The 27,048-nt window shown below is 33.7% G+C and overlaps 1 protein-coding gene across 2 annotated transcripts in view; it reads right to left on the reverse strand.

Moving 5' to 3' along the window:
- The window catches only part of SHTN1 (shootin 1), a 106,043-nt gene that overhangs the window by 76,951 nt on the left and 2,044 nt on the right, over positions 1-27,048 (reverse strand). For both annotated transcript variants that reach the window (XM_031955926.1, XM_031955927.1), the window contains exon 2: positions 13,983-14,035. In XM_031955926.1, coding sequence (XP_031811786.1) covers positions 13,983-14,035 — 53 coding nt within the window. The remainder of the gene's footprint in view (positions 1-13,982; positions 14,036-27,048) is intronic.

Consider the following 27,048-nt stretch of genomic DNA (forward strand, 5'->3'; position numbering starts at 1 on the left):
AGTGAGAAATCAGCCATGGTATGAGTCTTGTTGGACTAACTAGCACCATATACAAAATGATATTCATTATGATGACCTATCACACAATTCCTTGATAAAAATCTTTTACTCCTATCTGATGAAAATTCCTCTTTGGTTATATGTTGCAACTCTTTTACATCCACCATGCACCACTACCCTCTGGGTGACATCCATCTTTAAATATTACATGCTTAGTATATTCTTTTTATTTAAGATAGGGAGTATGTATTTTAGAAATATTTCCATTATAATAGCTAAAATGTAAAAATTTCAATGCTTAAGAGGCTAATTATCTAGAATTATGAATTATCTAGAAAAATCATTTATGTCTAATTCACTTTTCAATGATGTTGATTAAGCAAAGTATCATAAATTATATTTTGATACTTTTAGCTAGAGATTAACATTCTTTGTAAGTTAGACAAATATATTAAGTCTTTTAGAGATGCTAAAATTTCAAACTAGCAAGAGTATTTCAAATAATTAAAATGTAAATGGAAGTATTTGATTTTTTCCTCCCTCAAAGATTATCCGTAGAAACATCTAAAAAGTTATATAGTTTTACAACTCTTATCTGGTTTATTCTGGTATATCTATTATTTCTGATTTAACTGAGTAATGACTCATTTACAAGTGCTTAATCATATATGAACAAGATTGTGACTAAATTTTATTTCTAGCACTAATGATTTTCTAGAGTCACCAGAATACTTTCCTAAATCAGAATGGAGAATATCATTTAATCATTAGCAAGTACAAGCATATGATACAATCCTCAGTTGCCATTTAGTTTTATGCTATATTTATAATCCTAAAAGCATAAAATTGGGCTTTTCTGGATTACCACTTGATTATATAGTGTTTCATGTTATGTTCTAGGCATTTTTAGGTACATCTTATATCTTCCAAATAAAATGGAAGTTCCCTGAGGACAAGAATCAGGATTTCTATTTCTTTTGTGTAGACCAACACTATGACAACTTGATGAATAGAGTAGAGGTTACTATAAACATGATTTGATTCATATTTCCAGTTAACGATTTTTTCAAGTATAATTACTAGTTTTGAGTAAATTTCATATTTCTAAATTTCTCAAACCAGAAGGAATTAAACAGATCATTTTACCAAAGAGGGAGTAGGAGGAAATTTATCTAGAAGCATCAAAAGTAAGAGGAGTGTCTCTCCTGTTTGTCTATTTCCCTCTACTCTCAAAGAGCTTCCCAAAGGCATGAGAGAACAATTCATTTTCAATTTTAATCAAACCCTCAGTCCCCTCCACTGAGACTGCCAGTAGCAGCAGAAACATTGAATAGGGACAGCATTCTATTCACACCTAAACAAAGACCACACAGGCCACCAAATAACTGTCAACCAGTAACTTTCTGCCAATGCTAATCTCAGATGGTGGCTCATCAACAGTCCAGATGTTAAAGATTCCATTACTAAAATCTGCTCACGTCAAGTCTTAATTTCTACCCAAAAGGATTAGGTAGAAAGCCTCTAGCACAGGCCAGGCCAGTGTGGTCCAGACTTAAAAAAAAAAAAAAAAAACAAAGACAAAAAACCCAGGTGACCAATCTCTACAAGCCCAGTTTTTGTATAATCCCTGCCTTCATGAATAGCAGATTCTCTAGCAGTCTGCAAACCTACAGCTGTGTAATACCAAAGGTCTTCATGTGTCTGTGGCTTCTATTTTCTGCAACTGCTTTATGAGAGAACTGGCAGCCACAGAATCTACCATCTGCTATGGATATTGAAAAGAAAAAAAATGTACAAGAGCAGCAAATGTAGCTTTACTTATCACAAGATGGAACAAAATCCAATTTAAAGGATGTGTCTATTCACTGAGCAAGGGTCCCAATGACCAATTAATGCATTCTTTTAGGTAAGTCCTGAAAAAGATTGTTATTTTTCATTCAACTAGAAAAGAAGAGGAATGTTAAAAATATTATAGGTCTTTTAGGTGCAATATTGTATCTTCAGTTATATTACGCTAAATCACACAGTCAAAGAACCCACCCCCATCCCAGCTGCACCATTTATATAAACTGCTCCCTTTTTGTGTAAGAATTGCCCGCAAAGACCTTGCAATAGCAACAGATGTTCTCGGGACCACGTTGCTTAATTGTAATTCCCGATGATTCTCTGTTGCTTACAACTCACATGGAACATAGCAGCATGATTGCTGGCTAGTTTAAGCAACCTGGATAATATTACGCCTGCTCTATCGTCTCTATTTTGGCTCTTTATGAAGTGGCAAATTGATCCATGGTTGGCCTTGTGAGTTTTGAAAGCCTTTCATAGAGGAGGCTCTGGCTATTTTCCAAATCTCTTCCTTGAACTTCATCCAGGGAGATACCTGGCTTCTGATCCTGAACCTGAATTTTTGGGTTTGGATAGGCATGTTTGCAAAAAAGGACTCCGCAGTATGAATCTGCAACACCCAGAGATGTCTTGTCCAGACCCTTTGCCATTAACATGATCTTAAATTAAATGACGATCAACTTTGGATTATCTGAATCAACAGTGAAACAATGAAACATATGACAGAGTGAAACAATGTCTACAATCTGTAAACAACTGAAAAAATACACCTCTCTCTCTCTCTCTCTCTCTCTCTCTCTCTCTCTCTCTCTCTCTCTCTATATATATATATATATATATATATATATATATATATATATGTATCCACATACACACTTGAAAATATGGGTCAAGAAGTAGCCAAAAATAATCTAAAGACTACAACTGTAAGAATGGTATTGTGTGGAACCAAAAAAATCACTGAGTTCAACTCTCTTTTTTTATAGATGAAAAAAAAAACTAGCCCAGAGAAGGGACATGCCTTCCCTAAAAGCATTGTAACTAGTAATCGTAGAAGACTAAAATTTAAGCTTTGGTTCTGTGATTATAAATGTTCTGATCGCTACAAGGTGACATATATGTGCAAATTAGTCTTCCATATACATTCCTTAATCTTATGAAGTAGGTAGCTACAAGTTTATTACTCAATTTAACAGATGAGAAAGCTGAAATCCAGGAAGTTAAGTTATTGCCCTTGATTATGTTACTAAAGCCAGACCCTCTGAAACTTAGTACAATGTTCTTTTCAGTAAACTGTTGCTGCCTCTTGACTAATCTCAATGTGGAGAACTGACAGATGATTGCATTTGGCATCTAAATGAGTATTTATTTTTAAATTGTTTTATATGAAACTCCTTCCTTTATATTTCCTCCTTCCCTACTCTTAAGACATTTTCATTTATTTTTCTCTCAAAGGAAGAGCCTATGTGTCCTAATATGTATCTTTATTCACATACATGCATATAATGAGAATTTATACATATTTCCCTAATATAGAATAAGTTGCCTCCAATTATTTTTCAATAAAACTACTATTTAGCACTTCATTTGTGTAACTCAGACTGGACTTCAACTACAATTTGTAAGTTGTTATACAAATTCCTACAAACATGTTCAGAGTATACAATAAATTAAACTTTCAATTTGCAAGAAATTCTTTCTAATATCCTTTTTCTCTCTCCAAATGTTTTTAAAGTTCTTTGTTTCACTCCAATTTTAACAGGAATAAGAAGTTGGAACTACCCTAAAGCTGTCTTACTGCATTCTCCAAATTCTAGGTATTTATTGTGTGTGAGATGGAAACACATGTCATCAGAACAGAGATCCTTGTTCTTTGTTTCTGGATAGATTGCTGTTAATAAGAGACTCATTTTCACTTTCAAACTGCTAAGTAATTACTTTTTTTTCCCCTGGCACAACCACTTGCTATTCCATCTCAAAGAAATTGCATGTATATGGATGTATTATGCATGAACAGTTAGCACAATAGATGCATATCTTGCTTTTTAAAATGATTTTTATTGAATCTTTAAAATAAAATACTTTAGAACCTTTACTCCTGAAAATTATACAAGAGGAGGAAATGTTTAACAATACACAACTCAACCAAGACACAGACAGTATCATATGGCCAGCTTCTTGAAATATAAGTCTTGGAAAGTATCTGCTTCTCTCCCTTTTCATTCATGGCTCCTGGCAGGGTGACAAAAACCATGAATGTGTTGCTACAGTATATCACCATAACTACTTCTATTACAAACACTCAGATATTTATTTGTTTCAAAAACTTTCTCTAAGAACCTCATATTCAAAACAAATATTTTTCATTTTTAAGGAAATCATCATCAGAATTTGTTCTCTCTTTTTTAGTAAGAAATCTGAAGATGATTACAATCTGGTTTGGATAGGATACCCCTCCCCCAACACACACACATATCCCTTATGTTTTCTTTCACATAGAAAAAAAAAAAGCAAAATCCAAACCCCAATCAATTATGATATAGTCCTTGCTCAATACTTTAAAGCATGTCTTCAATTGTTTGGCAACACAGTTGGCCAATGAAACATGTTGATGACACAAGTATAGTGATGTCAGCAATTACAAAGTAAAGCATTTATTTGGTTGGTAGCCTATTTAATCAATCCACCGTTTTTCAAAAGTCAAAGAAGGCAATCAACAAAGTTGCTATTGAATTCAACATGATAGATCCATCCATTTTCCAAAGTAACAGTAGCAATCTCCAACTGTACATTGAGAAATAGAACAGGAGGGCATACTGATTTTCACTGTCCCCCCAATTCTTGGCCATATGTTAGTGAAACAATTCCATTTTAACCATAACTTTTTATGGATAAGAGATTCATATGCTTAAGTTCTACTCTGGTTTTTTGTGCTGTATCAATTTCTCAAATTAAATTTTAATCTTACTCACCTTTCTGAATTGGTGCCATCTGCAAACTTAATGACCATATACTGATTCCAACCTCAAAGTTATTGATGAAAACATAATTATTCATGTTAATTATTTCTTTAAAGTTCATAAATTGTTTCTCATGGACAATCCTGAGGTAGGTAACATCAGTATAATTATCTCCATCTTACAGATAAGAAAACTGAGGCTCTGAAAGCCCATATTTGTTGCCAATGATCACAAAACTAAGGAGTCTCAGTAACAGAATTCAAATACAGGTCTTTGTGACTCTAAGATCAGCACTCTTTCTATTATGCCACATTGCTTGAGGCTGGTTTATGCTTAGTTTTATATTATCTCAGGCATAAGGTTTACCTTCCTAATTCTATGGAAATGTTAATGACAATGTTAAATTTTCAACTGCTATAAAATCTTTATGAAATTTAGAAAATAGTCAAAGCTCCAAACAAGACTGTCCTCAATGGAAAAAATTAAATTTATGAAATTTAGAAAATAGTCAATGCTCCAAATAAGACTGTCCTCAATGGAAAAAATTAAAGAGAACTAAATAGCAGGCTTCCCAAAATGCTATTCTATAGTCAGACAAAAATGGTTCCCTCTGTTGTGTTAAATGTGTGTTGATTATGAAAACAACAATCAATGGGGGAATAAAAATTCCCTTGGGATCTCCTTGGACAAGATATCTCACAAACATAAGTTAGGATTACACAAGAATCCCTGAAAGATGCAATTACAGAAATAACTGGTCAGTGATATGAGTATCAACATCAAGCAAGGCATCATCCAGGGAGATGTCTGCTCATTCAAGATATTCAGAGTCACGGTGTTTGTCCTGAGCAAATTATAAATAGAAGATTAATTTTTTTTAATAAATAGTGATATTGTCTTAGTATTACTTTTCTTAGATGGAATTAAGCCGTAATGGAATAAGGCTTCTTTAATTGTCCATAATCACTAAAAGAGGTGACCTTAGTGATCTGAACAAGAAAAATTAAATATATGAAGCATGTGTATCCCACAAATTATGGAATGTAGTTGAATAAGCAGGCAAGTAAATGAAAATTTGGGCTTTGTTTTTTGGGGGTGATTTTTTGGACTTGTGACTTCATTTATGTAGAAATTCTGGGTAAGGAAAACAAATACCAATGCAGATTAGATTATACACTAAATGCAATTTATATTCTTAGAGAACCTCTACAGAAGTTGCACTTGAATCCATGTCTTCCAGACTCTGATCCTGGTTCCCAATTCAGGATTCCTTACTCAATGAGTATCAATACAAATACATTAGGCAGGCATTGTAAATGAATATAGCCCAGAGATAGCTATAGAGGAGGCGAAATGGCTAAACAATATTTGTGAAACTGTCCATTGCTTTCAATAATTCTGAACTGTTTGCTACCACAAAATACCATATCTTTTTGCAACTGGCTTCTTTTCAATGATGTCATATGCCTATAAATCATGGAAATGACACAATGTAAAAAAATCAAGACTATCAGAGATCTAAATGGAAATGGAAAAAATATATATAGTGGATGGTAAAGTAGACTGCTGAAAACTGCTAAAATGACTTGTCTCTTACACCAACTCTCTTGGACATCATTGAGGATGTATATCTACATAAAAGGAGATCTCATATAGGTTTGAAGTATTACAGAGAGATAGCCCAAGAACAATACCAATACCCATAAAATATTAAAAGAACTAGAACAAAATATCTAGTTCATTGCGGAGCATCTATGGAAAACTTATGGACAGACATAGATAAGAATCATATAAGATAAGAAGGCATTTATACATAGCTTGTTTTATATATTAGTTTGCTTGTCATCTCTATCTTCTGGCTCTGAACTCCCTGGGGGCAGAAACTGTTTTTTGGCTTTCTTTGTATCCCCAGTACTTAGCACAGTGCCTGTTACATAGTAGAAATTTAATAAGTATATACTGACAATCAACATATGGTCTTTTGACATTTTCATAACTTCTTGGTAAGAATATCAAATAGAAAGAAAGCCCAACTTAAAATATTATAGGTATTTCTTCCACCTTATCTACAAGTTTCATTCCTCTGACACTTAAAAACAAATAAACAGCAACAAAAGATTCATATCAGTAATTTTTTCAACTGATGCTAAGGCCAACTCACTATCAAGGATCTCTGTTAACACTCTTGTTTATCTATCTATCTATCTATATATTCTGGACATATAATGTAAATGAGTTTGGATCAGAAATCCAAAGATGGATAGGTCACTACTCTTTTCAAATCTCATATTCCTGCCTAGAATCTTTTCTTTGTTCTTTTCTTTACTTTTCCTCTGTCTACAAATCCTTATCTAATGATGTCTTGCCCAAAGAAATGAAAACTTTCATCTTAGATACTTTGCAAAGTATAGAACCAAGCTTTATATCCAGATCACTCTGGAACTCATTGATTAATCAATGAAAGATCCCAGGCCAAGCTCTACTTGGTCACTGATTGAGCCTGGATTGACTCGGAGCGAATGTAAATAGCATCTGTTTCTGTTTTGGTTATAAACTCTAAGATTCTTCCTTTCTTAGACTGATTTATATACATACAAAAACATCACATGCATATATATATACACACACAATACATACATATACATGCATATGCATGTATATATTTTTAACCAAGTAAAAGAGGCCATTCTCTGCCTCATTTCTTACCTAGTTTTAATCATTGATTGGGCACTGCCTCAATCAAACTGAGATGGGTTAAAGACCTTAGCTTAAAAAGTTCAAGGTTTCCTATTGCATCCAAGGCATCCTGATTTATATCCTGTCACTGGTTCTAGATGGCTCCAAAAAAGAAATTGAAGCTGGTGACTTTACATAACCCTCCACAACTTAAATCCAATTCAGTTGCATATTATGGCATCACCTCCCTGATGACATGGCCCTTTCAAGAATAAAGGAAAAGCAACAGCAATAACAACCACCATATCTACTAGGCTCATACTCCATAGAGATCAAAGCAAGAAAATAAGAAGTTATATACATGAAAAATATTTATAGGAGTTCATTTCATGGCAAAGAGGGTACCCATTATTTAGAGAATGGACGAATAATTATAGAATATGAATATAATGGAAAACTATTATTCCTTAAGAAATTACAATAGAGATGATTCAGAGAACCCTGAGATGATCTGTATGAAATGATACAAAGTGAAGTGATCAGTACAGGGGAACAATTTATGCAATAAACAGTATCATAAAAACAAACAACTTTGAAATCCTTAAGACTGTTGATCAATTAATGATAAATGTTGAAGGGGATGTGGGGAAAACTGGGACACTAATCCATTGGTAGTGGAAGTTGTGAGCTGATCCAGTCATTCTGGAGACCGATTTGGAACTCTGCCCAAAGGACTATTAGACTGTGCATACAGATCCAGCAGTGTCTGTACTGGGTCTATATCCCAAAGAGATCATAAAAAAGAGAAAAGGACCCATATATACAAAGGACCCATATATACAAAATGTTTGTAGCAGCTCTTTTTGTGGGGCAAATAACTGGAAACTGAGTGGATGTTCATCAATTGAGGAATGGCCAAATAAGTTATCATATATGAATATAATGGAATATTATTGTTCTATAATAAATGATCAGCAGGCTGATTTTAGAAAGGCCTGGAGAGGCTTACATGAAATGATACTAAGTGAAGTGAGTAGAACCAAGAGGACATTGTACACTGCAACAACATTTACATGATGATTAACTGTGATGGACATGGCTCTTTTCAGCAATGAAATAATTCAGACCAATTCCAATAGATTTGTGACAGAGAAAGCTATCTGCATCCAGAAAAAGTACTATGGAAAACAAATGTAGATAACAACATAGTGTTTTCATCTTTTTTGTTGTTGTTGTTTGCTTGCTTGTTTTTTCTTTTTCTTTGTCATTTTCCCCCTTTTGATCTGATTTTTCTTGTGAAGTATGACAAATGTGAAAATATGTTTAGAAGAATTGCACATGTTTAGCCTATATTGTATTACTTTCTATTTGGGGAGGGGAAGGTGGGGAAGGAGGGAGAATAGTTTGGAACACAAGGTTTTACAAGAGTGAATGCTGAAAACTATGTTTATTTTAAAAAAATAAAAAAAGATATTATTATTTTTTTAAATTGGTTATAAATGCAATGAGCAACCATGACTGAGAAAACCAATGAAGATTCGTGTTCTGACAAAGAAGCAATAGATTCAAGATACAGAATGAGATAAATATTTTTGAACATGAATAACTTAGGAATTTTTGTTGTCTGACTATGGCATAATTGTTACAAAGATTTTGTATTTATTTCTTTTATGTTAAATGTGAGAATAAGAGGGATATATAAGTGCCTATTAAGTAAAAAGCAAAATAAAATGAAAAAAATTACAAGTTTTTTGATAGTGGGAAATATCTGTTTTGCATTTGCTTCTTCAATACCTATGAAAGTGCCTAGAGCATAGTAGTCCATTAATAAATGTTTTTTTCCATTCATTTATCTAAAAAGAGACAAACAAAAAGGAATCCAAGTTTTCTTTTCTGTTCCCCAAAACAAAAATTATCCCCATGTTAAAGTACATGATAAAAAATGGGGAAGGGGAGCTATTTTGTCCTTCCTATTCCTGATAATTAAAATTAAACATACTTGGCATAGTATTAATTGAGGGTCATTGAAAAAGGGTTAACCAGTCCCAGGCATAAGAAAATTGCTCTGCTCAGGGAGTGAGGTTCTGCATTTGCCACCACTAGAACTAAAGCTGCTTTTACTCTTTCTAATCTGGATAAAAGGCTTTTATCATGTTTCTTTCCATAGCTATATACTTCCTCCTTTGGGTAAAGATCCATAACAATAAAGTGGCCTGTCTTTTAACAGAGACTGATACATAGTACATGGGGAACTTGAAACCACTCTATTTTGTTGTACCCAACCAACCAGGTTGCTTTCTTATCCTTTCTTCTCATTTCTATTAATAGTTTTAAAGAACTAGAACAGAAAAAGATCAATAATATATACTATACATGGATATAATGAAAGTTGACCTATACTCCATATAGTGAGATTTGTAAATAGTTAATGATCGGAGGTAAATTAATTCTGCTGTCAATCATATGCTCCTATGGTATGCTTTACCTATAAAGTCAGAGTTTTCTGAACAGGCATTTCATTTAAAGTACTACTATGATAACCGGGTCTTACTTTGTTTACATTTTCATGTAGAGGCATCATGGTACAGTGGAAACAGTAGTGGATTAGAATGAAGACCTAAGTTATTGACTGCATACTGTCCAGGGTTGTTAGAGACTTTCCTTCTGAGAATTGCCATATATGCCATGTCAGCTGGTAGGGTAGACCCAGGAGGTAAAAAGGAGCTCGGCCTCTGAGGCAGGAGATTGTGTCTTAGATCTTTTCTTAGGACACAGCACTAACTCCAGGTGCTTCCCTTCTGTGGATCCACCTACATAGTGTTGAGTGGGTAGGCACAAGGTAATTCCAGAGGAGAGTAAATATAAATGGCCAGCTTTGCCATAGGCAAAGAGAAGCAAAGTCTCTAACACAGGGTAGTCATCATATACAATCTGTGAAACTCTGGGCAAGTCTAATAATCTCTGTGGTTTTGAATAGTTCCTCTATAGAATGTGAATATTGGGCTAGAAGACCTCAGTGGTCCTTTCTAACACTAACTTTATGACATCAATACTCAGATATAAGATACTGTATTAGGGACTGGGAAAACAGAAGCAGTAGAAGGTATGATTAATGTTTTTAAGAGGTTTGTAGAGTATAATCGGATATCTTGGACATAATTATAAACAGATGCCAGTACAAGACAATATAAGGGTCAAATGAATGACACAGTGTCACATAAGTTCTAAGGACAAAAGGCTCACATTAGGGTTCTGTGACAAGTTCTATCAATAATTTTGGTTATCTGTGTCTATGGTGCCTGCACCTACCATTTATACAAGAGGAAACACTTATGACTGATCCCTATTCATTTCATTCATTTATTCAATAAATATTTATTCAAGATTTCACTCTTCTCAAGGCTCAGATCCAAGCCCATAAGTGAAGGAGAAGAAGAAAAGAGGAAACACCACTAAAATATTATCCATGTTTACAGTCATCTTATCCTAAAGTCCTGACTAAAAGTATTGGGTGAAGGAACTGAAGAGCATTAAAAAAAATTGAAAAAAAAAAAGAAAAACTACAGAGTAGAAAGACAGAATAGTGGATAAAGTGCTAGATCATGAGTCAGGAAGACTCAAGAATTTTTTGGCTGTAGTGAGTCTGACACCTCTATGCCACCATACTTACTACAGTACAAATTTTCTTGTTTCTCCTGAAGCCTCCATAACACACCTACTTCCAAGCTGGGGACTTTACCTAATACTTCATTTTTTAAAACAGAGGCTATTTGCCAAGAATTGCTTATTCTCATCTCATATCTCTGTGACATCATGACTCAATATCTCCTCCGATACTTCTATCTCTAATGAAGCAGTGGCCCTTCTTTCCAAGGGATATTGTTCTTATTATCTTTTTCTATTAATTACTCTAATCTTTTTTGGGGGGGGAGGAGGGACAAAAAATTGGATTAAGTAATTTTCCCCAGGGTCACCACAGCCAGTAAGTATCAAATGTCTGAGGCAGGATTTGAACTCAGGTCCTCCTGACTCCAGGGCCAATGCTCTATCCACTACACCATCTAGCTGTACTACTCAACACCATCTTTGATCTTTCCCCATATACAGGCATCTTTCCATTTTACTAACAAATATTCCCATGCTTCACCAATTTTTAAATATCCTTCCCTTGATCATAATATCATACTAATTATTGTCCTCTTTCCCTTTTCTCGGTGAAATTGAAGGAGGGAAAGTTTATATTCTGTGTATCTATGTAGTCTCTTCTAAACCCTCTTTCATAATCTGGCTTTTGCTCTTTCAGTTAAAAGTTTTCTCTCCAAAGTTTCCAATGATCAAATTTTAATTACCTAATCTAATGGCCTTTTCTTATCCTTTTTGACCTCTATGCATTATCTGACACTGCTGGTCATCTTCCCTTAAATAATCTTTTCCTACTGAGTTTTTATGACACTAATCTCTCTTGATTCTCTTCCCAACTACCTCCTTCTTAGTCTCCTTAACTAGATTTTCATACATACATACATACATATATATATATATATATATATATATGTATGTATATATATATTTCATGTACACAACTTAGGTAGCTTCAAAATTAAATCGCCATGCTGGTCTATGACAAAGTTTCTTGAACTATGAGTTACAACCACATATGAGGTCACTTAACTGAATGTGGAAGTTGTGAAATTATGATTTATTATCAGTAAATGTTTGATTTGGACACCTATTTTACATACCTATATACCCAGGGTCATGTAAACATTTATTGGACAAAAATGAGTTATGAATGGAAATTTTTATAGGTATAGATTTTGCAATGTTTTTTAGTTGCCAAAATACCTTTGAATTTTGTGTGAAAGGGAAGAAGTGATCCTAGAGTCCAGATATAACCACGTTAAATTAGATGCTCTTTACCAAAAATGTATTAGTCTACAGCTAAGATTCTGTCTAATTTTGAAATGTTATTCATCTGTTCATCAGACAGAATGAATACCTTCTCTATGAAGTGATACACTTATTTATAAAATAAATAAGATACAATCCTTACCTTCTAGGCTCAAGGAATTTGGAAGAGATAATAAGAAAGGGACACAAATAAATATGATATAAATTAAAATGTAATAAGCATGTTTGAAAAATATGACATAATAGGAAGTCAGATTTCAATATCTGTATTTCCAGTGCCTGGTACATAGTAGGTGCTGTATACCAGCTGATTAACTGATGATTAACTGATGAGTGAGAGATCAATTGAACCACACTTATGCATGGTGTACAAATAAATTAACATTTTTCCTCTTCCACAGTTAGCACTATCACCTTTGACTTCTCATCCTCCTATCAATAATTATTCCAGGTATTAGGAAAACTTGAGAAGTGTTAACAGCCAAAGACTGTCTTTATGAGAACCTTAAAGCATTCTAAAAACTCGATCTGGAAAAATGATCATTATTTAACTTCTCTTTGAATACATAACATGAATATTATCAGCCATGGCATCATTATACAAGTTATGAAAGTCCTTGACTTACTATGTTATTTTATGTTAGAAAATTAAATACAATTTTTATAGAACCAACAAGTAGAAGTTGACCAGGTGTTTCAAAACCATGCATGTCACTGCTGCTTTTCATTGTCGTTTTCAACTGACATTTTAAATGTAAAGATGAAGAATTGAGAGTTTTGAAAAACCTGAATGCATCCATTTCTGATAGCTAAGGGGCCTTTCTTATCATTATTGCCTCTCTTTCCCCCCCTTTTCTCCATCTCCTCCTAATAAAATTCTCTATTTTTCTCTCTTTGTCTCTGCACGCTAGATACTACTTCCCTCCAATCTGTCATCTTGTGTTATTTCAAGAGAAAAAAAATTTGTTAACACATGTTCACAATCATCAAAGAGACAATCTATGGGAGTAAGTAGAAGAAAATTATTTTTCAACTGTATAAAAGCCAATAATAAAAACCTCTTGCACAAAGCTTCCAATTTCCATTTTGTGCCAAGCAATTTTTAAAGTTACAGATTTACAATTACTACATTCGGAGTAAGCAAAAAACAGAAAGACTTCTGAAGTCATTTATTCTAAGTACCTACAGAAAGAATACAGAAAAGTTTCCTCCAATATTTGGAACAAAGTCCTAAAGCTTAAATCTCTGGGGATTTAATGTCTATCTCTAACAAGTATGATCTAGTTATTGAAAGAAAGCACAGTTCTTCAGGCTCATGTACTATGCTACACATTTGCATCATGTAGTTAATATCACAGAATATACACACTGTGTGACATGTCTGCTATTCTTCACCATCTGGTGCCTGTAGTTGACATTCAGTTTGAAAAGCACATACAGGGGAAAAAAAACTACTCTCATTCACTCTGAGCTGAAATAGGTAACAACAATGAGTGTTGCAATCCAAATTTTTGGAAAGATGGAGAATCAGAATTAGAAATGAAAAAAAAAAGAATATTTTTAAATTACTAAACATTACAAATGACAAACCTTCTCTTTTGTTTTCTTGTTTTCAGCTTTAAGATCTTCATATTCACCAATTGCTATAAGAGAAAAGGAAAAACAACATTAAAACGCTCAGAAATGAAAAATAATCAAGCTCATTAAATTAAAATGTTGATTTATCTGAACTCAAAAGGTCATAACTTTCAGTTATCTGGATTTTCCTTAACTAGTCCATTTTTAGGAAGAAGTGGCAATTATCAAGGAGGAAAAGTCACAAAACAACAAAACAATTAAGTTAGATCAGAATAAATTTAGCCTAATCCCTTGTACATTCAGTTCTACATTCTGAAAATTCAGTTCCAAATCATGATCCTTGGCCATTGGAACATCCTCAATTATCAAACCAAGATTATATGCTGTTCATTAAACTCTATCAAGTCAGAAAAGTGACTCATAGGTTTTACAAAGGCTTCCTATATACTGAAATAAAAAAAGAACTGCCCACTTTTAACTAAGTTTTAACACCTCAAATTAGTTAGTATTTGATTATATATTAAAATTCAGTTGGCAACCCACAGTCTATTAATTGCTCTCAAATGAACAATACAAAAATATCACTCTAACAAGGGTGATTCATACCAAAGATTTTGGCTTCTTTAGCATTCCCATAATTACTTTTATTTCAGAACATATACTAATAGATAAATGCACCTAGAAAGTCAAAGAAATCAAAGTTTAAGAAACTCACAAAGACCAATTCTATGTGGTTGAGACCAATTGTTACAGAACTGAACAAATTATCCCCCTTCTCTAACCTCAGTCTCATCATCTGTAAAATAAGAAAATTGGAATAGATTGTCTCTGAGGTCCCTTTTATATGCAGCATTCTATTTAAGCATATCAGAGGCAGGGCTTCTGAAAATGATTTAACCTAATGATTAACTGCTTCCCATTCCATTCTACTGCTAGCAACAAATCCCAGGATTTCAACACTTGATTAATACTAGTGACTTTCCTGATCTACTGAAAAATCCCAAGGCAATTCAGACTTTTAAAAAAATATTTTAAATGGGATCTACATGCTAAAACCCTATAAGGAATAGAAATAGCAAATACTTCCAAGAAGGCCAAAATAAGGAAACAAGATTAAAAAATAATAATAATAACAGTAGCAACAGCAACAACAAAACCCCATAGCTTTTCAATACTATCGATTACCTGAACCTTTGTTTGCCATTAGTGCTTGAGGTGTTTGTTTGCTTCCAACTACCAGAGGTAAAAGAAATCTGAGAATAGCTCATAGGAGTATGGATCTAGAGCCTGAAAAGACCTTACAGATCATTTTATCCACTCTCACCCCAAGCACCTCCCTTTTAAAGATAAAGAAACTGAAGCCCAGAAGGTTAAGGTAGGAGTAAGAGACAGAGCTGAAATTTGAACTCAGGTCCTCTTATTCAAAATGCAACAATTTATTGGTGAGAAATAATCTTACTTTCATACAGCAACAATCTAAATGATAAGGGCCTACTTTGACATGATTACATAAGTAATTAAAATTAAAAATATTATAAAACAACCCCCCAACCAACAGAACCTTTAAACCATGACAGCATCTATGGTAGTTAAACATAAACTCTCCATCTTTTTTTTTCCTTATTTCCCCTCCCTGTAAATAAAAAAAAAGGCCATTTCTCCCAAAGTTTACCTTATGAAGCAGTCAGCTAAAAAAGGTGACTTTTAAACTGATGCGATGTTTTTATCAAAAAAAAAAAAGAAAAGAAAAAGAAAGAAAGAAAGAAATGCTAACGCTCTTAAGTAACAATTGGCACATTATGTCAGATTTAGTCTGGCAAAATGGGAAATGTGCTAAACTTAGATCACAATCGGTAGAACCTGGGTTCAAGTCTTGAATCCATTACTTACTAAGCCATGTAACAAATCTTTTAATTTCTTTGGGTTTTCCTGCATTGTTAAATGGGAGCAATTACATTTATTTAGTACCTATTTCTAATGGCTGTTTTGAAGAAAATTCTTTATACACTGTCAAGAAATAGAACAATTCTGATTCTAATATTTTATTGTCCATTTAAGAAATAAAAAAAAAGAAATAAAGAAACTATTGGCTGATAATTTAGTATTTAAAAGTGGCTATAGATTAAATTGAAAAATCAAAATTTATTTAGTATATCATTCCTAGTGACCTAGTCGTGGTTATGCAAGCCATAATAAAGGCGTATAAACCCATAATCTCATATAGGCACTAAGGAGTTTTTTTCCTCCTATTTAACACATCTGATAGATACTTTGAAGGCCTTCTTTATTACACTAATACTATTCTTCCCATTATATGGCTGATAGCACCCAGATGGAACACTGTTGATTCCTTCAATTACTAGGTCTTTATGGAAAGAATTAATTAAGAACCCTTCACCTACAGTATCTTAATGGAAATCAGGTGAAAACATGTTTTCTTGTAAATGACTACATGAAACTTTTTTAAAGCTTGTGGGTATGAAGGGGAAACAGGGAAAACAAGAGCTGAAAGGGGGAGGGAAGGAAATCTACGAGGAGAGGTGAGTAGACAGACAATGTTTGTTAAAAAAAAATTCGTAATTATGTTTTGAATTATTCTTCAAAGCTACAACAAGTTTAAGACCATGTAGACTAATCTATCTAAAAAAGTCTCTCTCTTCTCCTTTCTCTCTCCCTCTTCCTTTCTCCTCATCTCTCTCTTCTCTTTTCCTTCCTCATCTCACATCTCTTTATCTCTCTCTCCTCCCACTACCTTAACTCTTCTTTTTCCTTCTCTTTTCTCTCTCTCTACTCTTTCTCTTTCTCCTGATTTCTCTTTCTTTCTCCCCTTATCTCTTTTCTTTCTCTCTTCCTCCCTTTCTCTTTCAAACATACATACACACTCTTTCTCACTCACTTACTCCTCCATTCTCACCAACATTCCTATAGGATATATTAATTAGTTTTTGAAAAGTAATAAAATAACTATCACTATTTTTGTCGAATAAATTCTTACTTAAGAGGTCTTCTATCAATTTATGAACACTAAAGATCCATTTTATCTAACTCCAGAATGTAAGAAAATCTCTAGAATTCCAGGAAGCTTTACAAATCTAACTCGTTTCCTATAGGCTTTCACTAGGCTTTCACAATCTTCACATGAAAAGATATGTACTCCCAATGAAATCTCATGATTTATAACTTTCCTACAGTGCTGGCTTATAGAGAAAGAGGATAAGGTGAATAAAAAGGAGTTTTTATTTGTGGTAGGTGACATTGTTTTAATTATGAGGAAAAAGTCCTGAGAGAAGTCAAGGAAAAATAGAGAAGCAAAGAAAGTGAAGTGTCAGAAATTTAAGTAGAAACATATCTAAGATAAAAGAATAGAAAAAAAAAAAGCCTACATTCAACAAGACTTTCCAGTTTCCTTTAAATCCTAACTACAATCCTGCTTTATAAAGGAAGCCTTCCCCAACTTTTCTTAAAACTAATGCCTTGCTTCTGTTAATTATTTCCTATACATCCTATATATTGCTTGTTTGTATGTAATTTTTTTGCTTCTTGTCTCTCTCCCAATACAATGTGAGCTCCTTGAAGGAAGGGATTGTTTTTTGCTTCCTTTTTGCATCCTCAATGATTAGCCTAGTGCCTGGCTTATAGTAGGTGTTTAATAAATATTTATTGAGACTTGACATTTGGTGTCCAAAGAAATGGGAAGAAGAGTTAAATTACATAAACGAAAACTAAAGAAAATAAGGTTAATATGATTTAAGTGTAAAGTTGGTTCTTTATTCCCCAAAACTCAGTAATACTAAGGAAAAGTTTTCTTCATTATAAGTCCTCTCATGGAAATCAAGAGAATTTTAGAGCACAGAGATCCTTTGGTACTACCCTAATTGAGAATAGATATTAGACAGTAATTAAATATTGCAGTTGTTATTTAAATAGTACTTCTACATTTCCTGTGCAAGGTCCAACCATATTAGTTCATTTTATCCTTATAACAATCTTGCCAAGACTAGCAAACAGGTCTCCTGACTCAAAGCTCTTTCTACTAGACCACACTGTTTCATCGATTGGGTCAACTCTATTACACCAGACTTGGCCAGAGAATATTAAAAGACTTTCCATGTCCCCATCCATTATGTTTTATGATGAGAAAAACTAAGAAAATTAAAGTTTTTATGGCCATTAAATATAACCTGAAATTCACGGTCTAATGAGATGTTCTAAAGTGAATTTTTATGTAATCATCATATATATGTACACACACACACACACACACATATATATATATATATACATATATAAAAATATATGAAAATGACAGAATACAGAAACACCTCTTAACAATGGAACAAGAAGGAAATTATTTTCCCCTTTTCCCTAATGGTGAATAAGGACTTTAGTCATAAAAGACTCTGTTCAATTAGGACACTATTCCTTTCTGCACAGATACCAATGGGTGCTGCACTTAAAGCCAGAACTAAAGAAAGAAGAGCTATTTATACCTACCTTGTTAATTAAAGCATTAGGGAGGCAGAGAGAAAGCACTGTTAAAATAACTGATCAAATAACAAAGGTGACATACTGAAATCACATCTGGTAAGAAATTAATGGCAACTGTGAAATTCAGTGGATCTCTGGGAAGTACACAGTAACTTGTTCTAATAATAATAATGAAGTACCATCAATAAAGCATAGGCAAGGCTATCCAATTTAACTAAATAAAATAACCAAAAATTGGATAACTAAAAATTTCCAAAATGATTCTAATGTTTAACTATCCATGCTATTTTTTTTCAGTTTAGAAAAGTGATATTATACTGGTTAAAATAGTAATCACACAGACTCTAAAGCTAAGAAGAGCTTTGCACATGGGGAAAATGAGATGCCCCCATCATAAAGTCGTTAAGTAGCAAAGCCAGATTTTGAAATAAAATTTAAAAATTTACTAAACCCTGTCAATATGCTTTCTCTCATAAGAAGCACAAAAATGAAGGCTATGTAGCCCCAATGAACTAAAATGAAGTCAGATTAATCTCAGTTTCAGAGGATGAAAATCACAAGAAGACCAGATTTGATGACTAAATTAAATTTTCATTGTTCTAAATTATATATTAATGTTCTAAATTATAATATATTAACATAAATAATATATTAATAGAACATTCATACATTAATGTTCTAAATTATATATATATATATTAATGATGTTCCTCAAAAATAATACAATCAAAATACCATATAAATGTTAGATATTACTTTACTACTTTTACTTTTTGCTACTATTATTAATACTACTACTAATAACAACAATAACTATCATTGATATCAAGTTTTAAGGTTTGCAAAGGTTTGCATTATATACATTATCTCATCTGATCTTCACAACTTTAGGAGGTAGTGCCATTTTATAATGAGGAATTATCTCCATTTCATAATGAGGATACCAAGAAAGACAGAGGTTAAGTGACTTGTTTAGTCATATTCAAAGTCACTCTATTAAGTAGCTCAGGCAGAATTCACTATCAGATTCTCCTAACTCCCAAATCTCACATTATCCACCTTGTTACTTGGATCTCTCTAACAATGTATTCTAATTTATTTGGCAGTGCATAGCTATATCACAGAGTCTATGGGTCCGTCTCAAACTCTACTGAAACCACTTGGGATTTGTATTTACTTACATTTAAAGACCTATTGGGGATAAATGACAGTTCAGCAAAGGAAATTTCAGGCTTGTGTTGCAAGCCCTACTAAATTATCAAAATAACTGCATAATAATCCAGCTCAGCATCAATACCATACAGAAACCATGTTATAGAATAACTGATGGTAAGAGATGTTATAACACATTTCTGAAATGAGATAAACAAGTAATTATGGATTGTTTCTGAAATTTAACATATGAACATACTTTTGGATTTTATTAGAATGGGTCTTGAAATAACTTTGTCCAGGACTGGATAGCAAAATAACATAAATAAGCTGTAAAGTTTTCCACTGTAATAAAATCATTCCCCTAATATTATATTTTCTCAAGTCAAGAGGATAGCCATCATTAGATTGCTTCGGGGACCAGGGTATGACTACTAAAACATAATTTATAATGTCTTTTCATCACTTCACTTCAGATCAATTCAGTTTTGAAGCAAAAATAAGGCTTTCATAACTGGTATGTCAACATAAGGCTAACTTCAATGACTTGCTTTTGTAATGAAGTCCTTTTCTCTTTCTCCTGTGCACACCAACTGTTCTGAGTCAATGTAACAAGTAAGAGTTTGCTCGAATTTTTATTAAGACTATAACAATTAACTAAATAACCTTGTGGCACCAAAAATAAAAACATGTTGTTTTGTTTTAAAGGCAAACAATGTCTTTTTAAAATTTCAACTTTAGAGGAACCCACTTTTATTCAAGAATGATCAACACTAAACAATCTCATAATAGGCCTTCCCTGTCCACAAATGGTAACTTTTTCCATCAAAATACTGATCTATATGTTGATAATAACATGATATTTATATGCTCATCAGGTAATAAAGCTTCATGGATTTCTATAAATTCATTGATTTGCATGAAAAATCATAAATCTCATCAAGGACTATACCAAGTCTACAATATTAAAACAGTAGTTATACATGGAAAAAAACTTAGAACAACCAAATGACAAGTAAAGAAAGTAAGGCATTTATTTAGGTCAAGGAATTGCAATTCAGAACAATGTGCTGCCTTTTCAGAAAGGGATGTCTGGGAAGACAGAGGTTTACACAGAAAACTGTCATATTTTAAAATAGAAACATGCACTTCAGGAAATAAGGGATATGCACAAGATAATATCCAAAGATGCTATTTCTCTGTGTTATTAAAGATATCTATCACCTTAATAAAATGAAGTTCAAAGAAAAGAAAATTATCTCAATATCTTCTTGAACATAATCATGCTAACTTCCAATTTTTAAGAGGCACATAGTATAACTTTCTAAACAAATATAATACAAATAATTGTGCCACTTGATAAAAACAGTGGAATTTTTCAAGTAATTCAATAGTTGGAGGAGGTGTGATTTAGAAGCCATGGAATCCAGGGAATAGAAAATATAAATTAGATTGTTCATATTTTGACAAGTGTAGGCATATTTCAGCACTTTCTTCAAAAGTACCTTTATTTATGACATAATACTGTGCGTCTGGTTTTAAGCAGATTGTTAGTTCTGTAGATGATTTATTTTTGTCCTTAGCACCTTGCCTAGGGGTTAAAACCAGACACTTATGAACAATAACTTGTTTTTCATTTTTAAAAATGTTACTGTGTGAATTGGTGAAGTTTCAGGGTATAATTTTCCATATGACTGGGTCAGGTAAAGATGATCTTCACTTTAGGGTTTAATTCTAACTCTAAAAGGACACACAGTTTATTTGATAGTAAAATCTTCTTTAGAGAAGAGGCAAGGGACAAACTATTAGCCCAAAATAACACTCATTCAGAATTATTGAGAAGTGATGATGACTGATGACCATTGACTATTTTCAAATCTCAGTATTCCCTGATTAGCTTGACCAAATCTAGAATACGGAGGAAAGCAATTTGGAACTAGGGCCCAAAAGTTACCAAATTAGGCATTCCCATTGACCCAGCAACATCACTATGAGGCCCCAAAAAGTTCAAAGAAGGAAAAAAAGGAGCCAATGTGTGTAAAATACTTATGGCAGCTATTTTTATAGTGTCAAAGAAATGGAATGTAAAGAAATGCCCATCAATTATAGAATGGCCTAACCAATCATGGTATATAAATGTAATAGAATATGACCTAAGAAATGAGAAAAGAAATAGTTTCAGAGAAACATGGAAAGATTTGTATGAATCAATGAAGAGTGAAATGAGTACAACCCGAAGAATGATTTATACAATAACAGTGAAAAGACAACTCTGAAACACTTAAGACCTGTGATCAAGGCAATAACTATAATTCTAGAGGGCTAATGATGAAGAATACTACCCATCTCTAAACAGAGCAATGATGATTGAGAGTCCAGAAGAAAACATATGTCTTTGGGATATGGACTGTGAAAGAATTTGTTTTGTTTGACTACATAATTTTTGCAAAACTTTATTTTCATTTTTTCCTTTCCAGTGAGAATGAGAGGGAAACAGATTTTTGTTCATTAAAAATGTAATTTAAAAAACAGAATGTGGAATCTTCAAGAAACTTTCAACCTCATCTAACACAAAAAGGTTTTGGTGGATTATTGGACTAATGTCAACCTAGTTAGGAGCCTCTAGTACAGTACCACCTATGTACATAAACATTTTTAGACACAATTTATTTTTTTTAATTATTATTATAGCTTTTTCTTTACAAAGCATATGCATGTATATACTTCAACAATGATACTGTATGAGGATGTATTCTGATGGAAGTGGATTTCTTCGACAAAAAGAAGATCTAACTCTGTTTCAATTGATCAATGATGGACAGAAGCAGCTACACCCAAAGAAAGAACACTGGGAAATGAATGCAAACTGTTTGCATTTTTGTTTTTCTTCCCAGGTTATTTGTACCTTCTGAATCCAATTCTCCCTGTGCAACAAGAGAACTGTTCAATTATGCACACATATATTGTACCTAGGATATACCGTGACCTATTTAACATGTATAGGACTGCTTGCCATCTGAAGGAGGGGAAAAAATCGGAACAGAAGTGAGTGCAAGGGATAATGTTGTAAAAAATTACCCTGTCATGGGTTTGGTCAATAAAAAGTTATTAATAAAAAAATAAATAAAAAGCTTTAAGAAAAATAAAAAATTTAAAAAAAACATATGCATGGGTAACTTTTCAACATTGACCCTTGCAAAATCTTCACTTCCAAATTTTCCGCTCTTTTCCCCCACCCTTGCCCTATTGGCAGGTAATCTAATACATGTTAAATATATTAAAGTATATGTTAAATCCAATGTATGTATTCATATTTATAGTTATCTTTTTTAGCCATAATTTAGATGAAGACTTCTGAAATTTATATATGACACAAAATGGGAAAGGATAGCTAATTTTAAAAAGTTAAGATCTGGCTACAAGTCAGACCAATCAGCTTCCTGCAAGATAAATGTAAATTCCTGCATTTAGATTCAAAAATATCAGTTACACAAGTATGGGATATTAGAAAAGTGAATAAAAAGCAATTCATATGAAAGAGACCCAGGATTTTAATTGCCTGCCAGTTCAACATGAATGAACCGTGAAACATGGCATCCTCAAAACAAAAACAAAAGCAAAACCCTAATTCAATTATATTGTATTAATAGAAAAATAGAATACAGAAGAAATATGATGGTTCCATTGCACTCTATCATGGTGAGGCCACATCTAAAGTATTATACCCATTGTGGGAAATTATACTTTGGTAAGGCATTCACAACCTAGTGAAGGTCCAAAATGATGATGAACCTTGAGATCATACCATCCTAAGACCACTGAAGAAATTACAGATGGTTAGCCTAGAAAAGACGAGAGATATATTCATAGTCAGTATCTTTTCAAATATGAAGAAACTATCACATAAAAGAAGGAGTTAACCTGTTGTCCATGGTCCTGGAAAGAACTAGGACCAATGGGTAAAAAGTTACAAGATATCAGATTTGGGCTCAAAAGCAGATCAGATTTCTAATAGTATGAACTTTCAAAAAAAATTAATATTCTAGTAGTAGTGGATTCCCAAGTACTAGAAGTCTTTAAGATAAAGAAATATGACCCCTTGTTAAGGGCAATCTTGCAGGGATTCATTTTTTCAGGTTGGAGCACCTGAGTGGCACAATGGACAGAATGCCAGATCTGGAGACAGAAAGCTTCACCTTCTTGAGTTCAAATGTGGTTTTGGACATTTATTAGCTGCATGACCCTGGGCAAGTTACTTGACTCTGATCACCTCAGTTTATTCTTCCGTAAAATGAGTTGAAGAAGGAAATAGCAAACCATTCCAGTGTCTGCCAAGAAAAGCCTAAAGGGGGTCACAAAGGGTCAGACACAATTGAAAATGACTGAACAGCAACAATCACAAAACTTTCGGGTGGGAGCTGAATATAATTATCTCTGAGATCCTTTTCAATTCTGAAATGACTTGTTCAAAGTAACATAGCAAACCACAAAAAAAAATGTTTATCATATCTGTGAATACAAAGTGGAGAAGGATAGAAAATGGATATGAGAATCAAGAGTGGAAAAAAGAAATCTAGTAAATTGAAACAATTAACAGGAGATAATCAGGACCCAAACTGATGTCTCTCAATTCTAAATCTATGTTTTTTTCCATTACACCTTTGAGTGTTCATCAAATTACCTCTTCAGTCCTCACTTTTTCTATCTTAAAACCATAGCTTCTCAAACAATAAGGTTAAATAGCATTGAAAAATTAATGAAATCAAGTCACCTATCATCACTTAGCTCTGAACCAAGCCCACCCCTGCTATTTATACTCCTGGAATTGGATTAAAAAATTATGCTCTGTATTAAAAGGTCTCAATGCCTGAATGACCAAAGGTATGAACAATTCAAAAGTAGATATACATTTCAAGAGAGTCAGGTTTCAAAAAGTATCCTTGCCATTCCGTGACCTTTGGAAGTGGCCTTGGCCAATGCGACCTTTGTAAGTGCCAATTACAGACTTTTTATTTTTTCTGTTATGAGTGTTCAAAATAGATGATGGCTCACCTCACACATTTATAAATCTTTAATCTGAAAACAAGAGGCGCTGTGGCATAGATCTGGAGTCAGTCAGGAGGATGTGGGTTCAAGTCTTATCTGTATGTGATCCTAGACAAGTTACTAAGGAAGGAGGAAGGAAGGAAGGGAGAAAGGGAAGGAGGGGGGAAGAAAAAAGGGAGGAAGGAAGGGAAGGAGGGAAAAGGGAAAGAGAGAAAAGGAGGAAGAGAAGGAAGGAGGAAGGGAGAAAGTAAGAGAGGAAGGAAGAGAGGGAAGAAGGGGAAGAAAGGAAGGGAGAGAGGGAAAAAGGAAATGAGGGAGGGAGAAAGAGAGGAAAAGAGGGAGGAAAGAAAGGAGAAAGGAGGGGAGGGAAGGAAGAAGGGAGGAAAAGAGGGAGGGAGGAAGAGAGGGAGGGAGAGGGAAGAAAAGGAGGGAGAGAGGAAGGGAGGAAAGAAGAAAGGAAAGGAGGGAGGAAGGGAGGGAGGAAGAAAGGGAGGAAAGGAAGAATGAAGGAAAGGAGGAATAAAAGCATGGAGGGAGGGAGAGAGAACAGGAAGAAAGTAAAGGGAAGAAGGGGTGAAGGAAGGAGGGAAGCAGGCAGGGAAATAAGGTTTGGGGGGCAAGAAGGAAAGAGATGGCTAATGCAAACTCCTGCAACTATGATGACACACTGAAAGAAGACCTCCATGATCATTATGTGCTTATGTATGAAGGTCCCTATCCTCAGTTAATAAATAGTCAGCTCTAAAGAAGCTTCATGAAGAAAAGAACTGATGATTAAAATATTAACCTGATAACACTGGCCAGACTTGTAAATTGAACTTTAAAGGGATAGAACTGGAGAGAACCTTAGAGATCATCTTGTACAAGTACTTCATTTTAGAGATGAGGAAACAAGGCCCTAAAATGATTCATGACTTTTGCCAAAATGCTAAGTGGAGGGGCAGATGGGATTAGAAACAAGTTTACATGTTCCCAACTCCACTGTGCTCTCTCTCCTTGAGGTTGCAGGTTCACAAACAGCTCTCATGGAGATTTAGGATTTTGATTTAGGATTACATACAGACAGCTAGCTAGTTGTTGAGGATTGATTATATGGGTCTGCTTTTGAAGTTAGGAAATCCTGAATTCAAATTTTACCTCAGCGAGGTTTACCTTCTAGTTGTGTGATATTGGGCAAATCCCTCAACAACTTTCACTTCAATTTTCTCATCTGTAAAATGGGAATAATAATGACTCCTCAAAAGGCTGGGAGGATCATATGAGATTTTTATACATGTGTGTGTGTGTGAAGCATTTTGCAAACCTTAAAGTACTATAAAAGCTATATTACTGGAGATATTTTGTAAATAAACATAAATTTTGTGAATCTTTCTAAAATTGAAGATTTTGTTCCTCTCTGGCTCTGTGTGTCTTTCTCTGTCTCTCCCTCTCTCCCTTCCTCTGTCCTTCCCTTTCTTTACACTCTTTCTCCTTCCTTCTCTCCCTCCCCCTCCATCTCTTCCCCTCCTCCCTCTCTTTCTCTCTGGTTTGTTTATCAAGGTATCCTGGAACAGATTTCAGAAACAAAATGTTACCTATAAGTTTATGGCCTACTCAGTTTAGTGCATCCCTGTCACAATACAATGTGCCTGGCTGAGTTTCGAATGAAGAATAAAATACACTCATTGTTTCAGCTTTAGTAAAGTACAAAGAATATTTGTTTACAAATCAATCAAATATTTATTTAGCACTAGGGAAGTAGAAAGACCAGTGACTTCACCAATTAAGAAATCATTTTCCAGGCCTAGCTTTAGCACTAAATTGAGCTGATCTTGTTCATGTGACTTAGCTTCTTTAAGAATATCTCTTTTTACAAAATGAAGTGATTTGACTAACAACCTCTGATGCCTCTTCCAACTCTTGGTCCTATAATCTTTAAATTCTATCACTTTCAAATTTAATAGTCTAGGTTGTTGTCATTCCAATATTATGTGCCTAGCACTGTATTATTTAGCTAAATACTGTGGATTATCTACAACAAATTTTGCCCTTACCTCACTATGCTACTGCCTTGAGTCAGCAAATCAAAATTAGGAAAGCTAATTTCTTACCATTTTCATAAGATCATAATCTCCCACTCCATAATCTTGTACAACACATGGCACAAAAGAGGCACTTGATAAATATTTATCAAATATATAAATGACAATGAATTCCAAAAGCAAAAGTAAAAAGCTTAGGCCTTATCCTCAGATGTGACTATTAAAAAAAATGGTACTGGTTCCTGGGGTCATGAAAAGCAGGGTTCCAGGGAGCAGGATTCTTTTAAGTTGTTTGTTCAGAATCAAAAAACTCTGTATGTCTTTGTGTGTGTGTGTGTAAAATAAAGTGTGGGAACCTAAGTCAGGATGAC

This window comes from Sarcophilus harrisii, chromosome 2 (assembly GCF_902635505.1).
Source record: "Sarcophilus harrisii chromosome 2, mSarHar1.11, whole genome shotgun sequence".
In the NCBI taxonomy this organism is placed as follows: Eukaryota; Metazoa; Chordata; class Mammalia; order Dasyuromorphia; family Dasyuridae; genus Sarcophilus; species Sarcophilus harrisii.